At 32.9% G+C, this 17,914-nt stretch overlaps 1 protein-coding gene across 1 annotated transcript; it reads left to right on the forward strand.

The window, feature by feature from the left end:
• The first annotated feature begins 9,401 nt into the window (after window positions 1-9,401).
• LOC139497338 (uncharacterized) lies at window positions 9,402-16,507 on the forward strand. The gene is made up of 2 exons (XM_071285552.1): window positions 9,402-9,498; window positions 10,047-16,507. The coding sequence occupies exon 2, from the start codon at window positions 10,151-10,153 to the stop codon at window positions 15,635-15,637; it is 5,487 nt and encodes a 1,828-aa protein (XP_071141653.1). The 5' UTR covers window positions 9,402-9,498; window positions 10,047-10,150; the 3' UTR covers window positions 15,638-16,507.
• The last annotated feature ends 1,407 nt before the right edge of the window (window positions 16,508-17,914 follow it).

Raw genomic sequence — 17,914 nt, forward strand, 5'->3', positions numbered from 1 at the left:
CGTAGACCCAAATATTATGGTCACGTTAATAATTTATCGGTTCATTATCCCACCATGCATTTCGGTAATTAGTCTCAAATGTAACAATACTTTTTTTTATTATTATTGTAACATTTCCATGTACATGATGTAACCGTTGCCAGTGCCTCTAAAAAAAGCTTAGAGTTTACGGCAAACTTGTGGCACACTTTTACATTTATTTGCCGGAAGGTGGCTTCTAGCGGAAAACACTGCACGGTGAACCACTTTTTTTGGGTCTTTTGGTGAAATAAAAAGATGGCAGGAAGTTTGCTGTTACCTTAATACCATAAGGTTGCAACAAAGTTTCTCTTTTCATAAGGGTGAATCTAACAACGAAATATTAACTAATTTACAAATAATTTCATTGTATTCACTGCACATATATGTAGTACATCTTGCAAGACAGAAAGAATATTAGTTATTAATTTATATATGTATTATTTTTCATATTTGGCTGTTATTAGATTTCAGCATAGCATATTGTGTTGCATTGAGTTTATCTATATTATTTACTATTTTTGACATAAAAGACTTATAAAGTCATATTTCTTTTTATTCAGATTCCAGTATGTGAAGTAGAAGAGTACAGTAATACTTTATAGAGGAGCACTGCTTAGCCCTTGTATTATATACACGGTAAGCTGTGTTCTGTGTTCTGTGTTTATATGTTTATTCATTTACGTGTTGTCTATTTGTGTTTTGATTAATGGGTGTCTTGTCTGTGTTTGTAATGTGTTATTGTGTAGTTTACGAATATCTCCGAATAGAATATAGTGTATTAGAATTGATTACTTTAGATAATGATCGTTGACACAAATTGTTATTGATATCTGTAGAATTGCATATTGAACAGTTACCGGAAATAGACTTTGGTATAAATGCTTATGATTTGTAGTAAAACATACTTTATTAATAATGGCCGGTATATTTCGAACTGAAGTTAACGTTCATTTTATTAATATGGAGATTATAATTAGAGTTATCGTTCTTTAAACGTATGTATTGTGTCTTATTGTGTGTTTTATATGTTACAGGGTGTTTATTTGAGAGTGATTTGGAATTGAAACTGGAAAATGGTTGTTTTATAAGTTTTGAAACTCCCTAAAAATCATTTTCAGCATGCAAGAAAATGATATCAATCCAAAATTGAGAAATACATTTGTAAAAGTTTATAGGCAACTTAGCCAGCTTTTGTTTTCTAAAGATAGACATTATATTATGTCAAATTTGGTTAAATGATCTTGATAATTCTTAAAATCTCAGAATTTTGTAAAATTAAAATCTCCATCAGGCATACTATGCATATCAACTTGGCCAATGACATGGGTTAAATTCCTTTTAATTTGTTTTTCCTTTTCGTCGAGCCTGCAACTTTTGTCTTAAATAAGCGAGACATTTTGTAAAAATAAAATCAAGTTTTTCCGTATTTTATTTATAAATGGACCCTTTTCTATGCCAGTAAACATAATACAATCACACTGTGGTTAAAGTTTTTTAAATTTTAATTACTTTCTAAAAATATCCTGGAATTATACCTTACTTGGACAGAAGCTTGTTTATGATCGTAAGATAATATCCAGAAGTAAAGTTTGTAAAAACAAAATTCAATATCCTTTTTTCGTAATTTACTTATAAAGGGACTATTTTTTTTAGTAAACACAACATACACTCTACAGTTAAAGCTTTTAAAACATTTACTAGATTTCATAAACCATCCTTTATTTTTCACCAAATTTGGACAGAAGCTTTTTACAGAACTAGTCAAAAGATAGTATCTAGAGGAAAATTTGTGTTCCTACTTTTGTTGGGCCTGCGACTCACAGAAAAAGAAGTTAAGACACTGGTTTCTGCGAAACCCTAAAATTTTTGATAGCTGAATACATCGGTAACCGAATTGAAGGTCAAATAAATATGTACTCAATGAGGTCCAAATATTAACTTGCAAATGCACAACTCATCAACCATGTTTCTCAGCTTATTTTACAAAATAGAAACAGATGAGCTGCTAAAAGTAAACAACACTAAAAATCTAATTTTTTTTAATCTCGTAGCTAATGCACCTATAGCAAAAAGGTACATTTTAGGCTAATCAATCACTGATTTTCTAGTTAGTATTACCATAACTTTTGATCAGTTGACCATATTACAACATTGTTTGAACAGTTAGTTAATAGGTGTAAAAATTCATTTTGAAATTAGTAATTACTGGTAATCACTGGGCCGTTTTAGGAATTACTTGTATTTACTAAGTGCATCGGGAATTACATGTAATTCCTAAATTTTAGTAATTACATGTAATTCCTAATTTCACCTATTTACTGTAACATATATATGATCATATATAGTAATTCGTTCTCTTCAATATACTTTTGACTAAAATAAAAACAAATAGAAAAAAACAATGTTGTGTGCGAGTTTAAATACATCTACCCCTATATGGGCGTTTTTCAATAAAAAGGTACTTTCTTGTCCCAGCCACTTTTAAAAAAATGTGTTTGATCTTTGCAAGTAATTTTTTGTGCAGTCAGTACATTGAATTAGATATAACATTTTTAAGCAAAGAAACAGTATATTTTTTAGAGGGATTGATAAGATATTGATTCCTGGATGGTCCAAAACAACCAAAATGGCATGTCCCTAGACCGCCTGTTCAACATTCATACTCTCAAATATCGTAAAAAAATGTAGAAATGAATATTAATTTTACTTAACATAAGTTCTTTAATAATTCAAAAGTATGTTTAGAGCCAACATATTTTAATAAACAGCTTTTACCATAGGATTTTTTATTTTAGAAGGTGTGTCCCTAACACAATGTCCACTACGAAACGAAGTCATTAAAACTTGCTTATAAACAGTTTTATCGAATCAATGTAATTTTTTGTTTGCAAGAGAGATAAACATTAGGGTCTTACAAAAGAAGTGATGTTTTTATAACGGCAATTAAACTGTTGGTGAGAAAAATTGAGAACATCAAATGGACCAGTCTGAGAGTGATACCGTATTTTTGTAAATGTCCACTACGAAACGGGTCAAATTTCCTTCAGTAACTGGTTTTAAAATTAAGAAAAAAATATCAGTGTACAGCTTAATAACGCTTTGATGAATACAGTCAGTCTTGTTACTATTGCAATATTGGGGTTGTGAGAAAAAAATAAAACATGTGAATACGTCCCCTACGAAACCGTCCCCTACGATACGGTCCCCTACGAAACAAGTTTGGAAGAAAAACGTTTCGTAGTGGACACTACCACTACCATGCAGTCTTTTTAACTCTTTTTTCAATTATATTCCTGCAAAGCAAATAACAAAGGTTAGTTTCATGTAATTTTTATTATGTTTTTATTAACACAGAATAGGGTTGATGTCAACTACGAAATTTTTGTCCACTACGAAACGGTTTTGTCAACTACGAAACGCATCAAAATGTCCACTACGTAACATGAGTTGTACCTTAATATGTGAAGTACTGTCTAATCTTTATCAATAAAAAATGGTTCTCCAATTCAGAAAAAAATGAGATTTTTCTAGTATATAAAGTAAACAAACTGGAATGTCTATAGGAAACATTTAAAATTGCAAAAATATGTGTGTTTAGAAGCAGTTTCGTAGGGGACAAAAGTCCCCTACGAAACAGTTACTGTTCACAAATTATGAAAATAATATCATTTTAAAGACTATTTAAGATTGCACTTTTTGTTTACAAACAGGTCTATAATAGAGGTATTCAAAATAACTCTTGAAAATAAATTTTAGACTAGTTGATTTTCCATTTTCTTTAGGTCTGAAAGGAAGGCTTTTAATGAAAAACGCCCATATATACGATCCATTCATGACTTTTATTTCCCTGACAAGCTCCGAATTTTGTAACTCAACCATTATATTTTCGATAAAATTCTTTATCATTTCAATGATATATTAAACCTTTCCTGTAACAAAATTCATATTTCAAGGAGATTGATTGAAAACAGTTAAAAGATCTTGAATAAATCTGACCGCAGTCTTTTCAAGCAAATTTATGTCATTTAATTTTCCGTCCAGGTCCGAGTTTTCACACTCCAACGATATTTTCCATACATATATTTTTTAATTTTATCATTAAACTGAACTTTTAGTTTCACAAAATCTAAATTTGAAAGATAACCATTGAATATTAAAAAAGTTATTGGAGTTAGAATTAGTCCGACCATAGATTTTCAGGTCCCTTCAGGTCTTTTCATTTCTCCCTTCAGGTCCAACTTTTGGCATCAAAAATTTGTATCAAATTTAAAAAAATTTAGATTTTAATGAAATATGGATATTTTCAATTAATAAAATTCCAATTTGAAGAAATTCAATTTGATAAAAAAAAATTTAACTTATTGTAATTTGAATAATTTTGGTCGTATATTTTCAGGTCTTTTCAGGTCCACTTTCAGGTCTTTAGTGTAACCCAAAGAAATGTCCCTTGCAAGTAGCGTAGGCTGATCATCATCATGCTAATCGGGACGAGTTACTAATAGTATTATTAGTATGGGACAGGGTCCGTGTAACACTTATCAATTCAAAGTTTTAAAAAGTTTTGAAATTTTGGATTTTTGGAATTTTAACCAAATTATTAAAATATTAAAATTCTAAATATTGTTCTCAAATTTGATAGTTTAGGATTTTGATCAAACTTCTAAAATATTAAACCCTACGTCCAATGTTGATAATTTCACTTTTTGAAAGTTTGATTTTTTAAATTTTTGATTAAAATATCAAAAATAGAAAAGAGGCAAAAAGAGGGATACCTGTAAAAAGCGAAACGAAATAAAAGCGGAACGAAACGAAACAATGTGATTTGTAAACACTGATACTTAAAAGTTAATGTATGAAATAAAACCACAGACAGACATTTGTAAGCGGTGAAAAATTTGATGAGAAAATAAATATTTCTCAAAAGAAGAGAATTCATTTCAAAACAAGACGTACAGATCTGATATTGGCCAATTTACTTGCTGTTTTTTTTTAGCAACCATATTTTAGGAGAAACAGGAGTAACAGTAAAAACTGAACAACTCGCAGTAGGTCAAATAGTATGCTTAGGCTGAGCATGTATATATATATATTCTACTGAACTCTAAGCAATAGAAGGCTCAATTCACGGTGTATTGTCTCTTTTGATTTTAAATTTTTCTGTTTTGCTCTACGACTTCTTACTTTCTGCAATCATGTTGGCTAAAGAATATATAATTTAATCTGTTCTTTGTAAGTTGTTGGCCCTAAATATTCAGCTTTGAGCGTTCCCTAAGAAGGTCGATCCAGAAAAGCGCTTCGGTCGCAACTTTTAACGTTATGTTTTCATTTTTATCGGTTGTATGACGATCATAGTTATATTGCCTTGTATCAATGATTTTAGTTAATATTTGTTTTGGTACGGTAGGAATACTGAATGCATGGTGTCCCAATTAAGGTTGCACTAGTCTACAATGCAGTGGCGTAGCTAGGCTATTTTTAAGTGTACGCCCCAACCTCGGCGAGGAGTTTGAGAGCTCCAATCGGCTCCAGGTTATAAAACCTATTCATAGTAGTGGGTAGGAGGATGGGGAGTCCCATTTCTATCATTAAAACGAACTGCATGTAGCAAGTTGAACATACTTTAGAGACTATTGTTTTTAATCTTTTATGTTAATGAACCCATTTTGTTGATTTGGAATCTGATGGTCATTGGTGTTAGAGAAAATATCCACACCAGTTACTTTAAATATGTTTTAAAGGAACCGTGCATGGGCTAAAGCAATTACTTGTCTAAAACCCCTGTATTTGTGCAAATGGATATGAAATGATAAATTTGCATAGATTTTTAGGTACATTATGAAAATTCGTAAAGGGGTTGGTTGATGGATTACCGTGATTCTCGTCTGAGATCACCCTTCAAAAATTGAATCCATCAATCAGTCCATTACATTACAAGATTAAAATAATTAAACATTAAATTTCTTAAGATGTTTTTTTTTCTTGATCTGGAATATTAACTTCTGCTAAAGTTTCAATACAATATCTGAAGGTTTTCAAAATTGAATAGTAAAAAACAATATTAACCACAGACCGTCTGTTAATTGCTAAAAGTTGCTTCAGACATTAACCACAAAAAAAGCTTCTGTCAATGTTTCATAAAATTCGATGAAGGTTTGACAAAGTAATTGAAGTGTAACACACTTTAACCACAGACTGTATCTACTCTTTAACTGCAAAAAAAATAATTCCCTTTATCAGTAAAATACGGTAGAATTAAAAATATAAATTCATCATTATGATTTGGATACTGTATTAAGAATAAAAAGCTTCTGTCCAACTTTCGTAAAACTTCATGAAGGTTTGACAAAATTATTGATATTAAAATAACCACATATTCAACCTAAATATTGACGCCGCTGAAGAAATCTAGGTTCGATATTTCTTTTTTTTCGCGTCATTTATGTCGCAGGCTCGGCTAAAATTCAAAGCACATATCGAATCTCAGCTGATTATGATTTTTTTTAATAAATCGAAAGTAAGAAGAATTACCAGGAGATTCAGACTTTGACCGAAAGAAAATAAACAAATATATAATACGGTACTATTTGATCGAAAGTAGATTTCGTCACCTTTATAAGCAATTATACAAGCTATTGAAGATTGATCTACAACACTGATGTGCTTTAAAGCAGATCTTTTTAATGGAGATATTTTTTTTTTATCAAAATTCAAGTGTACGCCCGGGCGTTTTGACGTAAACGTAGCTACGCGCCTGCAATGTGGGAGGTTTTTGATATATATATATATATATATATATATGTCTTATTTACGCTAAAATTAAGAGTACTAAGACCAAATATTATAGTAGATAAGTACAAGGTATCTACATAAACTCATCATAGATGGATATCGGGATATAAATTTTGCCGGTTTTTGCGCCAGACGGTCGCGCGTTTCGTCTACAAAAGACTTATCAGTGACGCTCGATTCAAATCAAGTTAAAAAGGCAAATAAAGTCAAATAAAATTAAAAAGGACAAATAAATTAAACGTTTATGTCAAACTTATAGCTCTGGTTTTGTAAAAGTTGAAACCATTCATATCATATATAAACGTATACCATAAACATTATTTTCAGCATTCATATGTATGTAGTAGTTGCCGCTGTACTACATTAAGCACCCATCTATCTATTTGTAGGCGTCAGCATTTTGAAAATGGAAAATTCTTTTCAAATTAAAATTTATATCAGCGATATACTTAATAAAATTGTTCGCGCTTCGACAAAACAACGACACCCCACTTTTAAAGTTAAATGGTTGTTCTTTTCTGGACAACGTTTGGACTGGTTATCATATACGTACATGTAGCTCCATTATGGGTCCTAGATCAACCACTGTTTTTAAATAGTAAATGAAATGAAAGGGATTTTTTTGTATTAAGGGATATTATTGTTGCGTATTTGCATTTTGTTACTTGAACATTTTTAAGTTATCGTACGACAATCGACTTTTAGCAAACTAAAGGAACACAGGTACATCCAGTCAGAATGGGGCGTGTAAAGAGAAGCCACAGTGTCAGCAGCATGATGGATTTTTCCATTTTTGGCCATACACCAATGTTGCTCTCGAAAAACCAGTACAATGTAAAACGCTGAATTTTAAGTAAAGAATTCAACGACGGAACGCTGAAAACTGAAATTTAAAAGTCAAGAAAAATAAGAACCGAAAATAATTGAAGAGGTGTTTGGCCAAAGTGAAGTTAAAACATATCAAAATTCATCTATAAGGGCTACTTTGTCCGAGGGAGTTGAATCCTAAGTTTCTTCGTAATTTGTACGTAAACAACCTATTTTAAATTATCGGTTTCTTGTTGCCAGTGACGCATATTTCATGAATGTTCCGGAACAAATTAACAATAAATAGTATACAACAGGGAGAGAGTGTGCATAATGAAGACATAACCTTTCAATAAGTTTAATTGAAGTCTGGAGCTGGTGTATGGCAGTAACTGCTAGCTTTATATATAGAAGTCCTTTGTTAATTTATTATCATTGTCATTTTGATTTGTTTCGTTTGTTTCCTATTCTGACATAGGACTTGTATATCCTTTTTAAGCGCGTTTTACTGTTCGTATTACTGTGTGTTTTTCATTCTTTATTGGCTAGAGGTATACAGGAGGGTTGTGATCTCACGAAACATGTTTAACCCCGTCGCATTTGTGCGCCTGTCCCAATTCAGGAGCCTCTATCCTTTTAAGTCTTGTATGATTTTAATTTTAGCGCATTGTTATATTTCGAAGTTTAGTATGACGTCTATAATCACTGACCCAGTACACTTTTTTGTCTAGTGGCCAGCTGAAGCGCGCCTAGCACAACGTTCATTGCGACGCTATACATTAAGTATTCCTTCCGTGTTATTTCTTGGAACTGAAATAAATCATAAAAGGCAAAATATTATCGTCATGCAATCGATAAAAAAGAAAACAAAACGTTGAAAGATGCATGCAACCGAAGCGCTTTTTCTGGATCTACATGTACCTTCACCAGGAACGTCAAAAAGGCGAATAATACAATTTTTTTTGATAGATGCACAACCTAATTAAAATTTTAGGATACTGGTATCCCATGTGATGTCTAATATGTTTTTTACATAAAAAAAGGCTTCTTCTTTCCATTATTTATTTTGTATGTAAAAATGATTTGATATGTTTCGTGCTATTTATTTATAAATAAGAATGATTGTTATCAGAGCCGTGTTTACATCAGTGTGTACAGGTACCCCTCTTTTCGACCCTTTTCTATTTTTGATATTTTAATCAAAAATTTAAAAAATCAAACTTTTAAAAAGTGAAATAATCAAAATTGCACGTTAGGTTTAGTATTTTAAAAGTTTGATCAAATTCCTAAACTATCAAATTTATAAACTATATTTAGAATTTTAATATTTTAATAATTTGGTTAAAATTTCAAAATTTCAAAACTTTTACACAATTTGAAATTTTGATATTTTAAAACTTTGATCAAAATTCCAAAAATCTAAAGTTTCAAAACTTTTTAAAACTTTGAATTGATAAGTGTTACACGCAGATGGCAGTTAGGTCCGCTGCTGTATGCCCTGAGGTAATCGGTGCCCTCAGGTAATCGTGGCAATAGTGCCCATATGCGTAGTAATAACATGATCTAAAAATAGAATAAACTAAAAATACATCATTGTACTTTCTATTTCGACTGACAGTATACATATGTATGTGCGAAAAATAGGAGAAAACAGGAACACATACAATTTTTTACAATAAGTTACGACAAATAATTCACGAAAAAAATCCAAATATTTGGTTTATTTGTGTCGTGTTTCCGGAAATGAAACGGAGTTCACGTCTTTGTTTTTTATCTTCTTGTTATATACACTTATTTTTATATCCGGCACGTTTGGAAAATGTGTTCACGCAAAATTTCGTACAATTTCTCATGAAATTTGTAACTTCACGACACCAAAGCGTAAGTTAAAATGTAGCATATTTTTCTTTACATATGTATAAACTTTTTCTGACAAGTATATTATTTCAAGTCGTCTTAAACAGTTGACAAACATTCTTTTTGGTCATTTTACATGAACTGTTTATCATACCTTTTGTTTACATTAATTCTTAAATCCAGTGTGCTGATTTGTATTTCCTTTGCTTTGATTAAGATGTTTTCTCTTGAGAAGTATTTAATTTGCGATTTTTGATATTGTAAACTACTCACTTCGATTCGTGAAAAAAGGCGACTATTTTCTACTGTAAACCACAAGCACATGTGCTACTGTTTTTTACTGTAACTGAATTATTTTATTACATCTATTATGAACTGTGAATTTGCTTAGACTATTATGACAATCATTGTATAACACAAGTTGAATATTGAACATTTCATTTGACAAAAAGAAAAAAGATGATTTAAAACCAAATATTGTGTTTTTAGCATTGATACTTTATTGTGTACTGTTATGCTAAATTTTTGTAATGCTAATTGTTAGTAAGAATTGCTTATTTTGTATTTTTCAGTTTTTCACCCTCTCCGGAGGTTTGTTTATCAAGTAAAGAATTTGAAGTCTTATTAGTCTTTCTTGTGATCCATAACAGTGAAAAAGCTTCGACCAGTTGTGACAATGGCAACCTACCGAGAACTAAAACAGCATGAACAGATAGACTTCACTCAGATAAAACCGAGTCGTTCAGTTTCAAATCACAGTCACTTATCAAGTAAATCTGATATATTAAGAAAAAAAGCACAATTAGAGACGAAGGTTAAATACAGTGCAAAACAGGCTAATCTTATAAGACAAAAGGCAGCCCTAGAGGCAGAATTAAGTATCCTTCAGATTAAAGAAGAGACTGAGGTGTTGGAGTCAGAGATCAGGATATTGGAAAATGAGTCCATGGTAGGAGAGGATGACGATCTAGACTCTGTATCTGAATTTCAAAAAGAACGAACAAAAGAATATGTTCAAAATCTACATATACCAGATACAAAACCAATTGCAATAGTGAATACACCAGAAAAGCAATCTCCACAACTTAGCGCATATGCAAATACATCTACACCATATGTGCCTCCTAATGTTAACAACAATAATTCACAAATGGAACTGTGTAATTTGATCACAAAGATGATGGCTCGGAAGGATATTGTTTTATCACGACTTATCAAATACAATGATAGCCCATTTCAGTTCCTATCTTGGAAAGAGACATTTAAAGATGTTATGAAAGAACTTAGTGTGACTCCTTCAGAAGAGTTGGATCTTCTCATAAAATGGCTTGGTCCAGATTCAGCAAGACAAGCAGAAAGTATCAAAGCTGCCAGTGCTAGTGATCATGTTGGTGGTTTACACAAAATTTGGGACCGATTGGATGTTCGGTATGGAAGTCCAGAATTGATTGAGCAATGCTTAAAAACCAAACTTGCTAACTTTCCGAAGTTAAGCAATACTGCCAAAGATTATGAACGCCTGTATGAACTATATGACATATTATGTGAAATCCAATTTGTTAAAAACAATCCACAATATTCACAAGTTCTCGCTTATTATGACTCCTCAACTGGCGTTAATCAGATCGTAAATTGTCTTCCTCATAACTTACAGGAAAAATGGTCAACAGAAGCTATTAAATACAAGAAAAGGCACAATATGTTGTACCCGCCATTCTCATTCTTTGTTGACTTTACTTATGACATGGCAAAATGGCGTACAGATCCGAGTTTTCAGTTTGCTCCGCAGACAAATAAAACTTCTAATCCTGCTAGTATGCAATCTAATTTGCGTGTATCTACTAGAAAAACTGATGTATACACAATAGATGAAAAGCAAGTTTGTCCTATTCATGGCACAAATCACGATCTCAATGAATGTAGAGCTTTCCGTCAAAAGCCAATGACTGAACGTATGGACTTGTTAAAGAAAAACAGGCTTTGCTTTCGTTGCTGCAGTCTTCAGAAACATTTACAAAGAAGCTGTAGAGAAAATATACATTGTAATATTTGTAAAAGTTCAAATCATCCAACAGCTTTACACATTTACCAACAAGACCAAAACATAGATCCATATAACGGCTCTCAATCTGTAAATGACTGTGAAAGTGAGAAGATTCACGAAGGGGAGCTTAAAAACCTATCACATGTATCAGCTATTTGTACAAAGATTTGTGGAAATCCGTTAAGTAGTAGCAAGTCTTGTGCTAAGATTTTGCCAATTTATGTTTATCCAAAAAATAAAACACACATGGCTCAGAAAGTATATGCAATCATAGATGATCAAAGTACTCATTCATTAGGTACATCAAAGTTTTTCGATATATTTAATGAGAATGCTGAACATATAAATTTTACATTATCATCATGCTCAGGCAAAGTATCTACAATGGGTAGAGTAGCAAGACATTATACAATTGAAGCGTTAGATCATAGTACTTCTATAAACATTCCATCACTAATTGAATGCAACGACATACCAAACAACCGTGATGAGATACCATCACCAGAAGTGGCAGCTAGTCATGATCATCTTAACAACATAGCGTCGCACATACCACCCATTGACCAGAATATCAAAATTGAATTACTTATTGGTAGAGATGTGATTCAAGCCCATCACGTTCTTGATCAACGCTTGGGAGGTGACAACTTGCCCTATGCTCAAAAGTTGCCATTAGGGTGGGTGATCGTAGGAGAATCTTGTCTCGGTCAGATTCATCGAACTGAAACTGTTACTGTAAACAAAACTTTTATTTTGCCAGATGGACGCACCTCTCATTTTCAACCTTGTGCAAATGCTTTTACTGTAAAACCTGAATCTATCTTTGAGAGAACACCTTACGATGAAACTATTGGACCTTCAATCGAGGACAAACTATTTATAGAATTGATGGATTCTAAAGTGAAACAAGGGTCAGATAATCGGTGGACTGCACCTCTTCCGTTTCGCAAAGACAGACCTGTGTTGCCTAATTATAGAGTACAAGCAGTGCAGAGAGTTAATTCGTTGGAACGTAGTCTTCGCATGAACCCTAACAAAAAAGAGCATATACTTGAATTCATGAATAAGATGTTTGTGAACAAACATGCTGAGAAGGCACCAAATCTACCCATAGGAAATGAATGTTGGTATCTTCCCTTTTTTGGGGTATATCATCCAAAAAAACCTGGAAAAGTGAGAATTGTTTTTGATTCGTCAGCTAAGTTTAGCGGAACTTCATTGAATGATGTCTTAATAAAAGGTCCAGATCTAACAAACAATTTATTAGGTGTTTTACTTAGATTCCGTAAAGAGGCTGTAGCAGTGACAGCAGACGTAGAACAAATGTTTTACAACTTTAAGGTAACAGATTCACATAGAGACTATTTGCGTTTTGTATGGCATGAAAACAATGAAGTTCATCGCCCTCTTATTGATTACAGAATGACTGTACATGTTTTTGGGAATAGCCCTTCTCCCTCTGTTGCCACATATTGTTTAAGGAGAGCAGTGCAAAATGCAGATAATGACATTCAGGACTTTGTTTATAACAACTTTTATGTTGATGATGGGTTGATGTCATGCCCAGATGTTGAGTCCGCAGTTGACCTTATGAAGCGAACTCAAAAGGCTCTTGTAGATGGTGGTGGATTGCGACTCCATAAATTTGTGTCGAATAGTAAAGCCGTTCTTCAAAGCTTTCCATCGGAAGACTTATCTTCGGACCTCAAGGACCTGGACCTTGGATCTGAAACTCCTCCTGTACAACGCAGCTTAGGACTTTCATGGGACATTTCTGTCGATCAATTTACATTCAAAGTGTCTTCAGAGAAAAAGCCGTACACTCGCAGAGGTGCATTGTCGGTCATTAATAGCATATTTGACCCTATTGGGTTTGCGTCTCCAATTACAATGAATGGAAAACTAATTCTCCGAGAGATGATGTCAGAATCTGGACCTGCAAATTGGGATGAAGATCTCCCTGATCATTTGAAATTAAGATGGGAAAATTGGGTATCCTCATTGGTTCATCTTCAAAACTTACAAATACCACGTAGATATTCAGATATATCATTTTTAAACTCTACACATTTGGAGGTTCATGTATTCAGTGATGCGTCAAAGGACGCGATAGCATCTGTGGCTTATTTGAAATTGTTTGGTGAGAATAAAAGTGAAGTCTCCTTTCTGATGGGCAAAGCTAAAGTGTCGCCAGTACACGGCCACACAATTCCGCGTTTAGAGTTATGTGCAGCTGTCCTTTCCGTCGAGATTGCAGATACTTTGAAAGAACACCTCAAATTAGACTCGACTTGTTTTCATTTTTATACTGACAGTAAGGTTGTTTTAGGTTACTTAACTAATGAAACACGTAGATTTTATGTTTATGTGAGCAACCGAGTTAACCGAATAAGAACATCAAGTTCTCCTAGCCAATGGAGCTACATTTCAACTGATCTGAATCCAGCAGATGTAGCAACAAGAAGCCTTAATACTGTAGATTTACCCAGTTCAGTCTATCTGCAGGGACCAACATTCTTGAGTCAAGATTCAAATATTGGAAAACAAATGTATCCACTTGTCGATCCAAATGATGATAAAGAAGTCCGTCCGTCTGTAGTTACTAATAAAACTGACATTAATGAGGAAGTAGGATTGTCAAGCAGGTTTTCTCGACTTGCATCTTGGAAAAGTCTAGTGAGAGCTATTCAGTTTCTTAAAGCCTTTATTAGAAAGTTACATCAAGAGAGTCCACCTTCTCAACAAGAAGTGGAACAATTTATCATCAAAACAGTGCAAGCAGAGGCATTTTCAAACGATATCAATGCAATTAGTTCCGTTGGTCAGTTACTTCCTACGTCAAATTTATTGTCGCTTTCACCTGTGTTAGACAAACATAATATTCTTAGAGTTGGTGGACGTATACGACATGCAAAAACTGTTGAGCTACATCTTCAGCCAATAATTATTCCAAAGAAACATCATTTAGCTGTGTTACTGACGCGTCACTATCATGAATTGACATGTCATCAAGGCAGACACATGACTGAAGGAGCCTTGCGTTCAGGAGGCTTTTGGGTTATAGGCAGTAAAAGGCTAGTTTCTACAATCATCAGACAATGTGTCACATGTAAGAAATTGCGAGGTCAGTTTAAAGTACAAAAGATGTCTGACCTTCCGGAAGATAGACTCACTCCAGGACCTCCTTTTACCTTTGTGGGAATCGATACTTTTGGACCATACCAAATCATCCATAGAAAAACTAGAGGCTCATCAATCAATCAGAAAAGATGGGCAATATTATTCACATGTTTGGTTTCAAGAGCGATACATATTGAAGTCATAGAAGAAATGAGTAGCGCCAGTTTTATCAATGCATATCGTCGTTTCATTGCTATCAGAGGATCTGTTAAACTTATTCGATCAGATAGAGGAACAAATTTTGTTGGTGCAATACAAGATTTAGGAATCACAGCTGAATTCATTGAAAAGGGCACTGTTGATATAATGCTATCACAATACGGAACTATATGGAAATTCAACCCTCCGCATGCTTCACATTTTGGTGGATCATGGGAAAGGATGATAGGTTTAAGCAGAAGGATTTTAGATTGCATGCTCATTCGTGAGAAAAATAGACTCACACATGAAATTTTAGTTACTCTTATGGCAGAGGTCAGTGCTATTGTGAATTCAAGGCCGTTAGTATCTGTCTCTACTGACCCGGATAACCCGGAAGTATTATCTCCGTCTATGCTCTTAACACACAAGAAAGGACAGGATGAACAAACTATGCTACAATTTGGAACTAAGGACATGCTACGTAGTCAGTGGAAGATGGTTCAAGGACTCGCAGATGAATTCTGGTCAAAATGGAATAAAGAATATTTACATACACTTCAAGTAAGGAAAAAGTGGGAATTGCCGATAAAGGACTTAAATATAGGAGACATAGTTCTCATGAGGGACAAAGAGTTACCAAGACCACAGTGGCCGATGGCAATAGTAACAAAAGTTTTCCCGAGTGCCGACATGAAAATCCGAAAAGTGGAAATTCGAACTATTAGAGACAACAAACCCAGTTCATTCATAAGACCAATTGTTGAACTCATTCCTCTCGTTCTTACTGATCCAAAATGACAGTCAGTTAATTTTGCAACTTTATACTATCTTCTTGTTCAGTACAAGTATATTGCTAGATAAGCATAAAATTTGTATTTTTTTTGTGGTGATTTTTTAAAAAATCAGAAGGGGAGTGTCGTGTTTCCGGAAATGAAACGGAGTTCACGTCTTTGTTTTTTATCTTCTTGTTATATACACTTATTTTTATATCCGGCACGTTTGGAAAATGTGTTCACGCAAAATTTCGTACAATTTCTCATGAAATTTGTAACTTCACGACACCAAAGCGTAAGTTAAAATGTAGCATATTTTTCTTTACATATGTATAAACTTTTTCTGACAAGTATATTATTTCAAGTCGTCTTAAACAGTTGACAAACATTCTTTTTGGTCATTTTACATGAACTGTTTATCATACCTTTTGTTTACATTAATTCTTAAATCCAGTGTGCTGATTTGTATTTCCTTTGCTTTGATTAAGATGTTTTCTCTTGAGAAGTATTTAATTTGCGATTTTTGATATTGTAAACTACTCACTTCGATTCGTGAAAAAAGGCGACTATTTTCTACTGTAAACCACAAGCACATGTGCTACTGTTTTTTACTGTAACTGAATTATTTTATTACATCTATTATGAACTGTGAATTTGCTTAGACTATTATGACAATCATTGTATAACACAAGTTGAATATTGAACATTTCATTTGACAAAAAGAAAAAAGATGATTTAAAACCAAATATTGTGTTTTTAGCATTGATACTTTATTGTGTACTGTTATGCTAAATTTTTGTAATGCTAATTGTTAGTAAGAATTGCTTATTTTGTATTTTTCAGTTTTTCACCCTCTCCGGAGGTTTGTTTATCAAGTAAAGAATTTGAAGTCTTATTAGTCTTTCTTGTGATCCATAACAATTTGTGATCAGTGCAACGTGAACAGATTTTTATTTAGTGAAACGTAAATGACTTAAAATAATTAAAAAGAAAACACTTTTTGAATTGCGATTTAAACTTTTATAATAATAGTTGTCAAAAACTGGTTTCATAGAGACTTATGTAAATAAATGTATATATAATTATTTAAACTAACTATTAAAAAATAAAAGTTATCCACACATGCATAAGGCAGCAAACATTTGATTTTCGGGGGGGGGGTTATGGATTTTTTTTCTTCGGCGAAAGACAATATTTTGGAAACATTTTTTTCTTTCATTTCAATTTTAGCATTACATATAGTGGCAGAACAATTAGAAACAAACTTTAAAAAAAACATAGCCCCCCCCCCCCCCTTGAAAATGAAATGATTGCTGCCTAAGTTTCGTGAATGTCCTGTTTAAACTTTGACTATCATTGTGTTTGGTAATATATGACACTTACATATGGAAAGATTACGCATATATTGATTTTGGTTACTTCTTTTAAAGTAACATAAGTAGAAAACGATAACATTTAATAGATAGGTTAATGAAAATCAGTCCATCTTGTCCGACTGCATGAGGGGCGGCGGCGGATCCATCCATTTAAAAAAAAGGGGGTTCCCAATCCAGGACACAAGAAGGGGGTTCCAACTATATGTTTCCATTCAAATGCATTGATCTCCAAAAAAAAAAGGGTTCCTATACCCAGAACACCCCTGGACCCGCCACTGTCCATTGTTCAACTACTAAATTGTCTGTTTTACTTACTAGTACACTTGGTACAATAAAAACCTGATAATAAATTGTTCAAATAAGGCCTTTGAAAATAGTGGAATTAATTACTTTTTTAAAAACTCGTTGGAAGTACTTGATAAATTGCATGCATATATTGGTGATTTTAAATCTGTTCAAAGTTTTGATTTTTCTACCCTATATACCACTTTGCCTCATATTCTTATTGAGAAAAAAATCACATCCCTAATTAACTGGGCATTTAAATAGTCGGAATGCGAGTACATATGTTCAAACTCTTTGCGATCATTTTTTAGTAGCAATAAACAAAAGAACTATGTCAATTGGACATGCTTTGATACTATTTATGCGCTTGAATTTTTATTTGATAACATTTTTATTATTTTTAGAGATTCCGTACATCGTCAAGTTATTGGAATTCCAATGGGGACTAACTGTGAACCAATTATTGCGGACCTGTTTTGTATTGTTATGAGTTACAATTTATGACTTAAATTAGCAAAGACCCATCTAAACAATATTTGGTACAAAAATTCAACAATACTTTTAGATATTTGGATGATATATTGTCTCTCAATAATAACGACTTCCGTATGTATACTAAAGAAATTTATCCTGTAGAACTT

This window comes from Mytilus edulis, chromosome 12, assembly GCF_963676685.1.
Source record: "Mytilus edulis chromosome 12, xbMytEdul2.2, whole genome shotgun sequence".
Lineage (NCBI taxonomy): Eukaryota > Metazoa > Mollusca > Bivalvia > Mytilida > Mytilidae > Mytilus > Mytilus edulis.

Coding starts and splice junctions, on each gene's coding strand:
- LOC139497338 (XM_071285552.1), top strand. CDS start 10,151: ATGGCAACCTACCGAGAACTAAAACAGCATGAACAGATAGACTTCACT.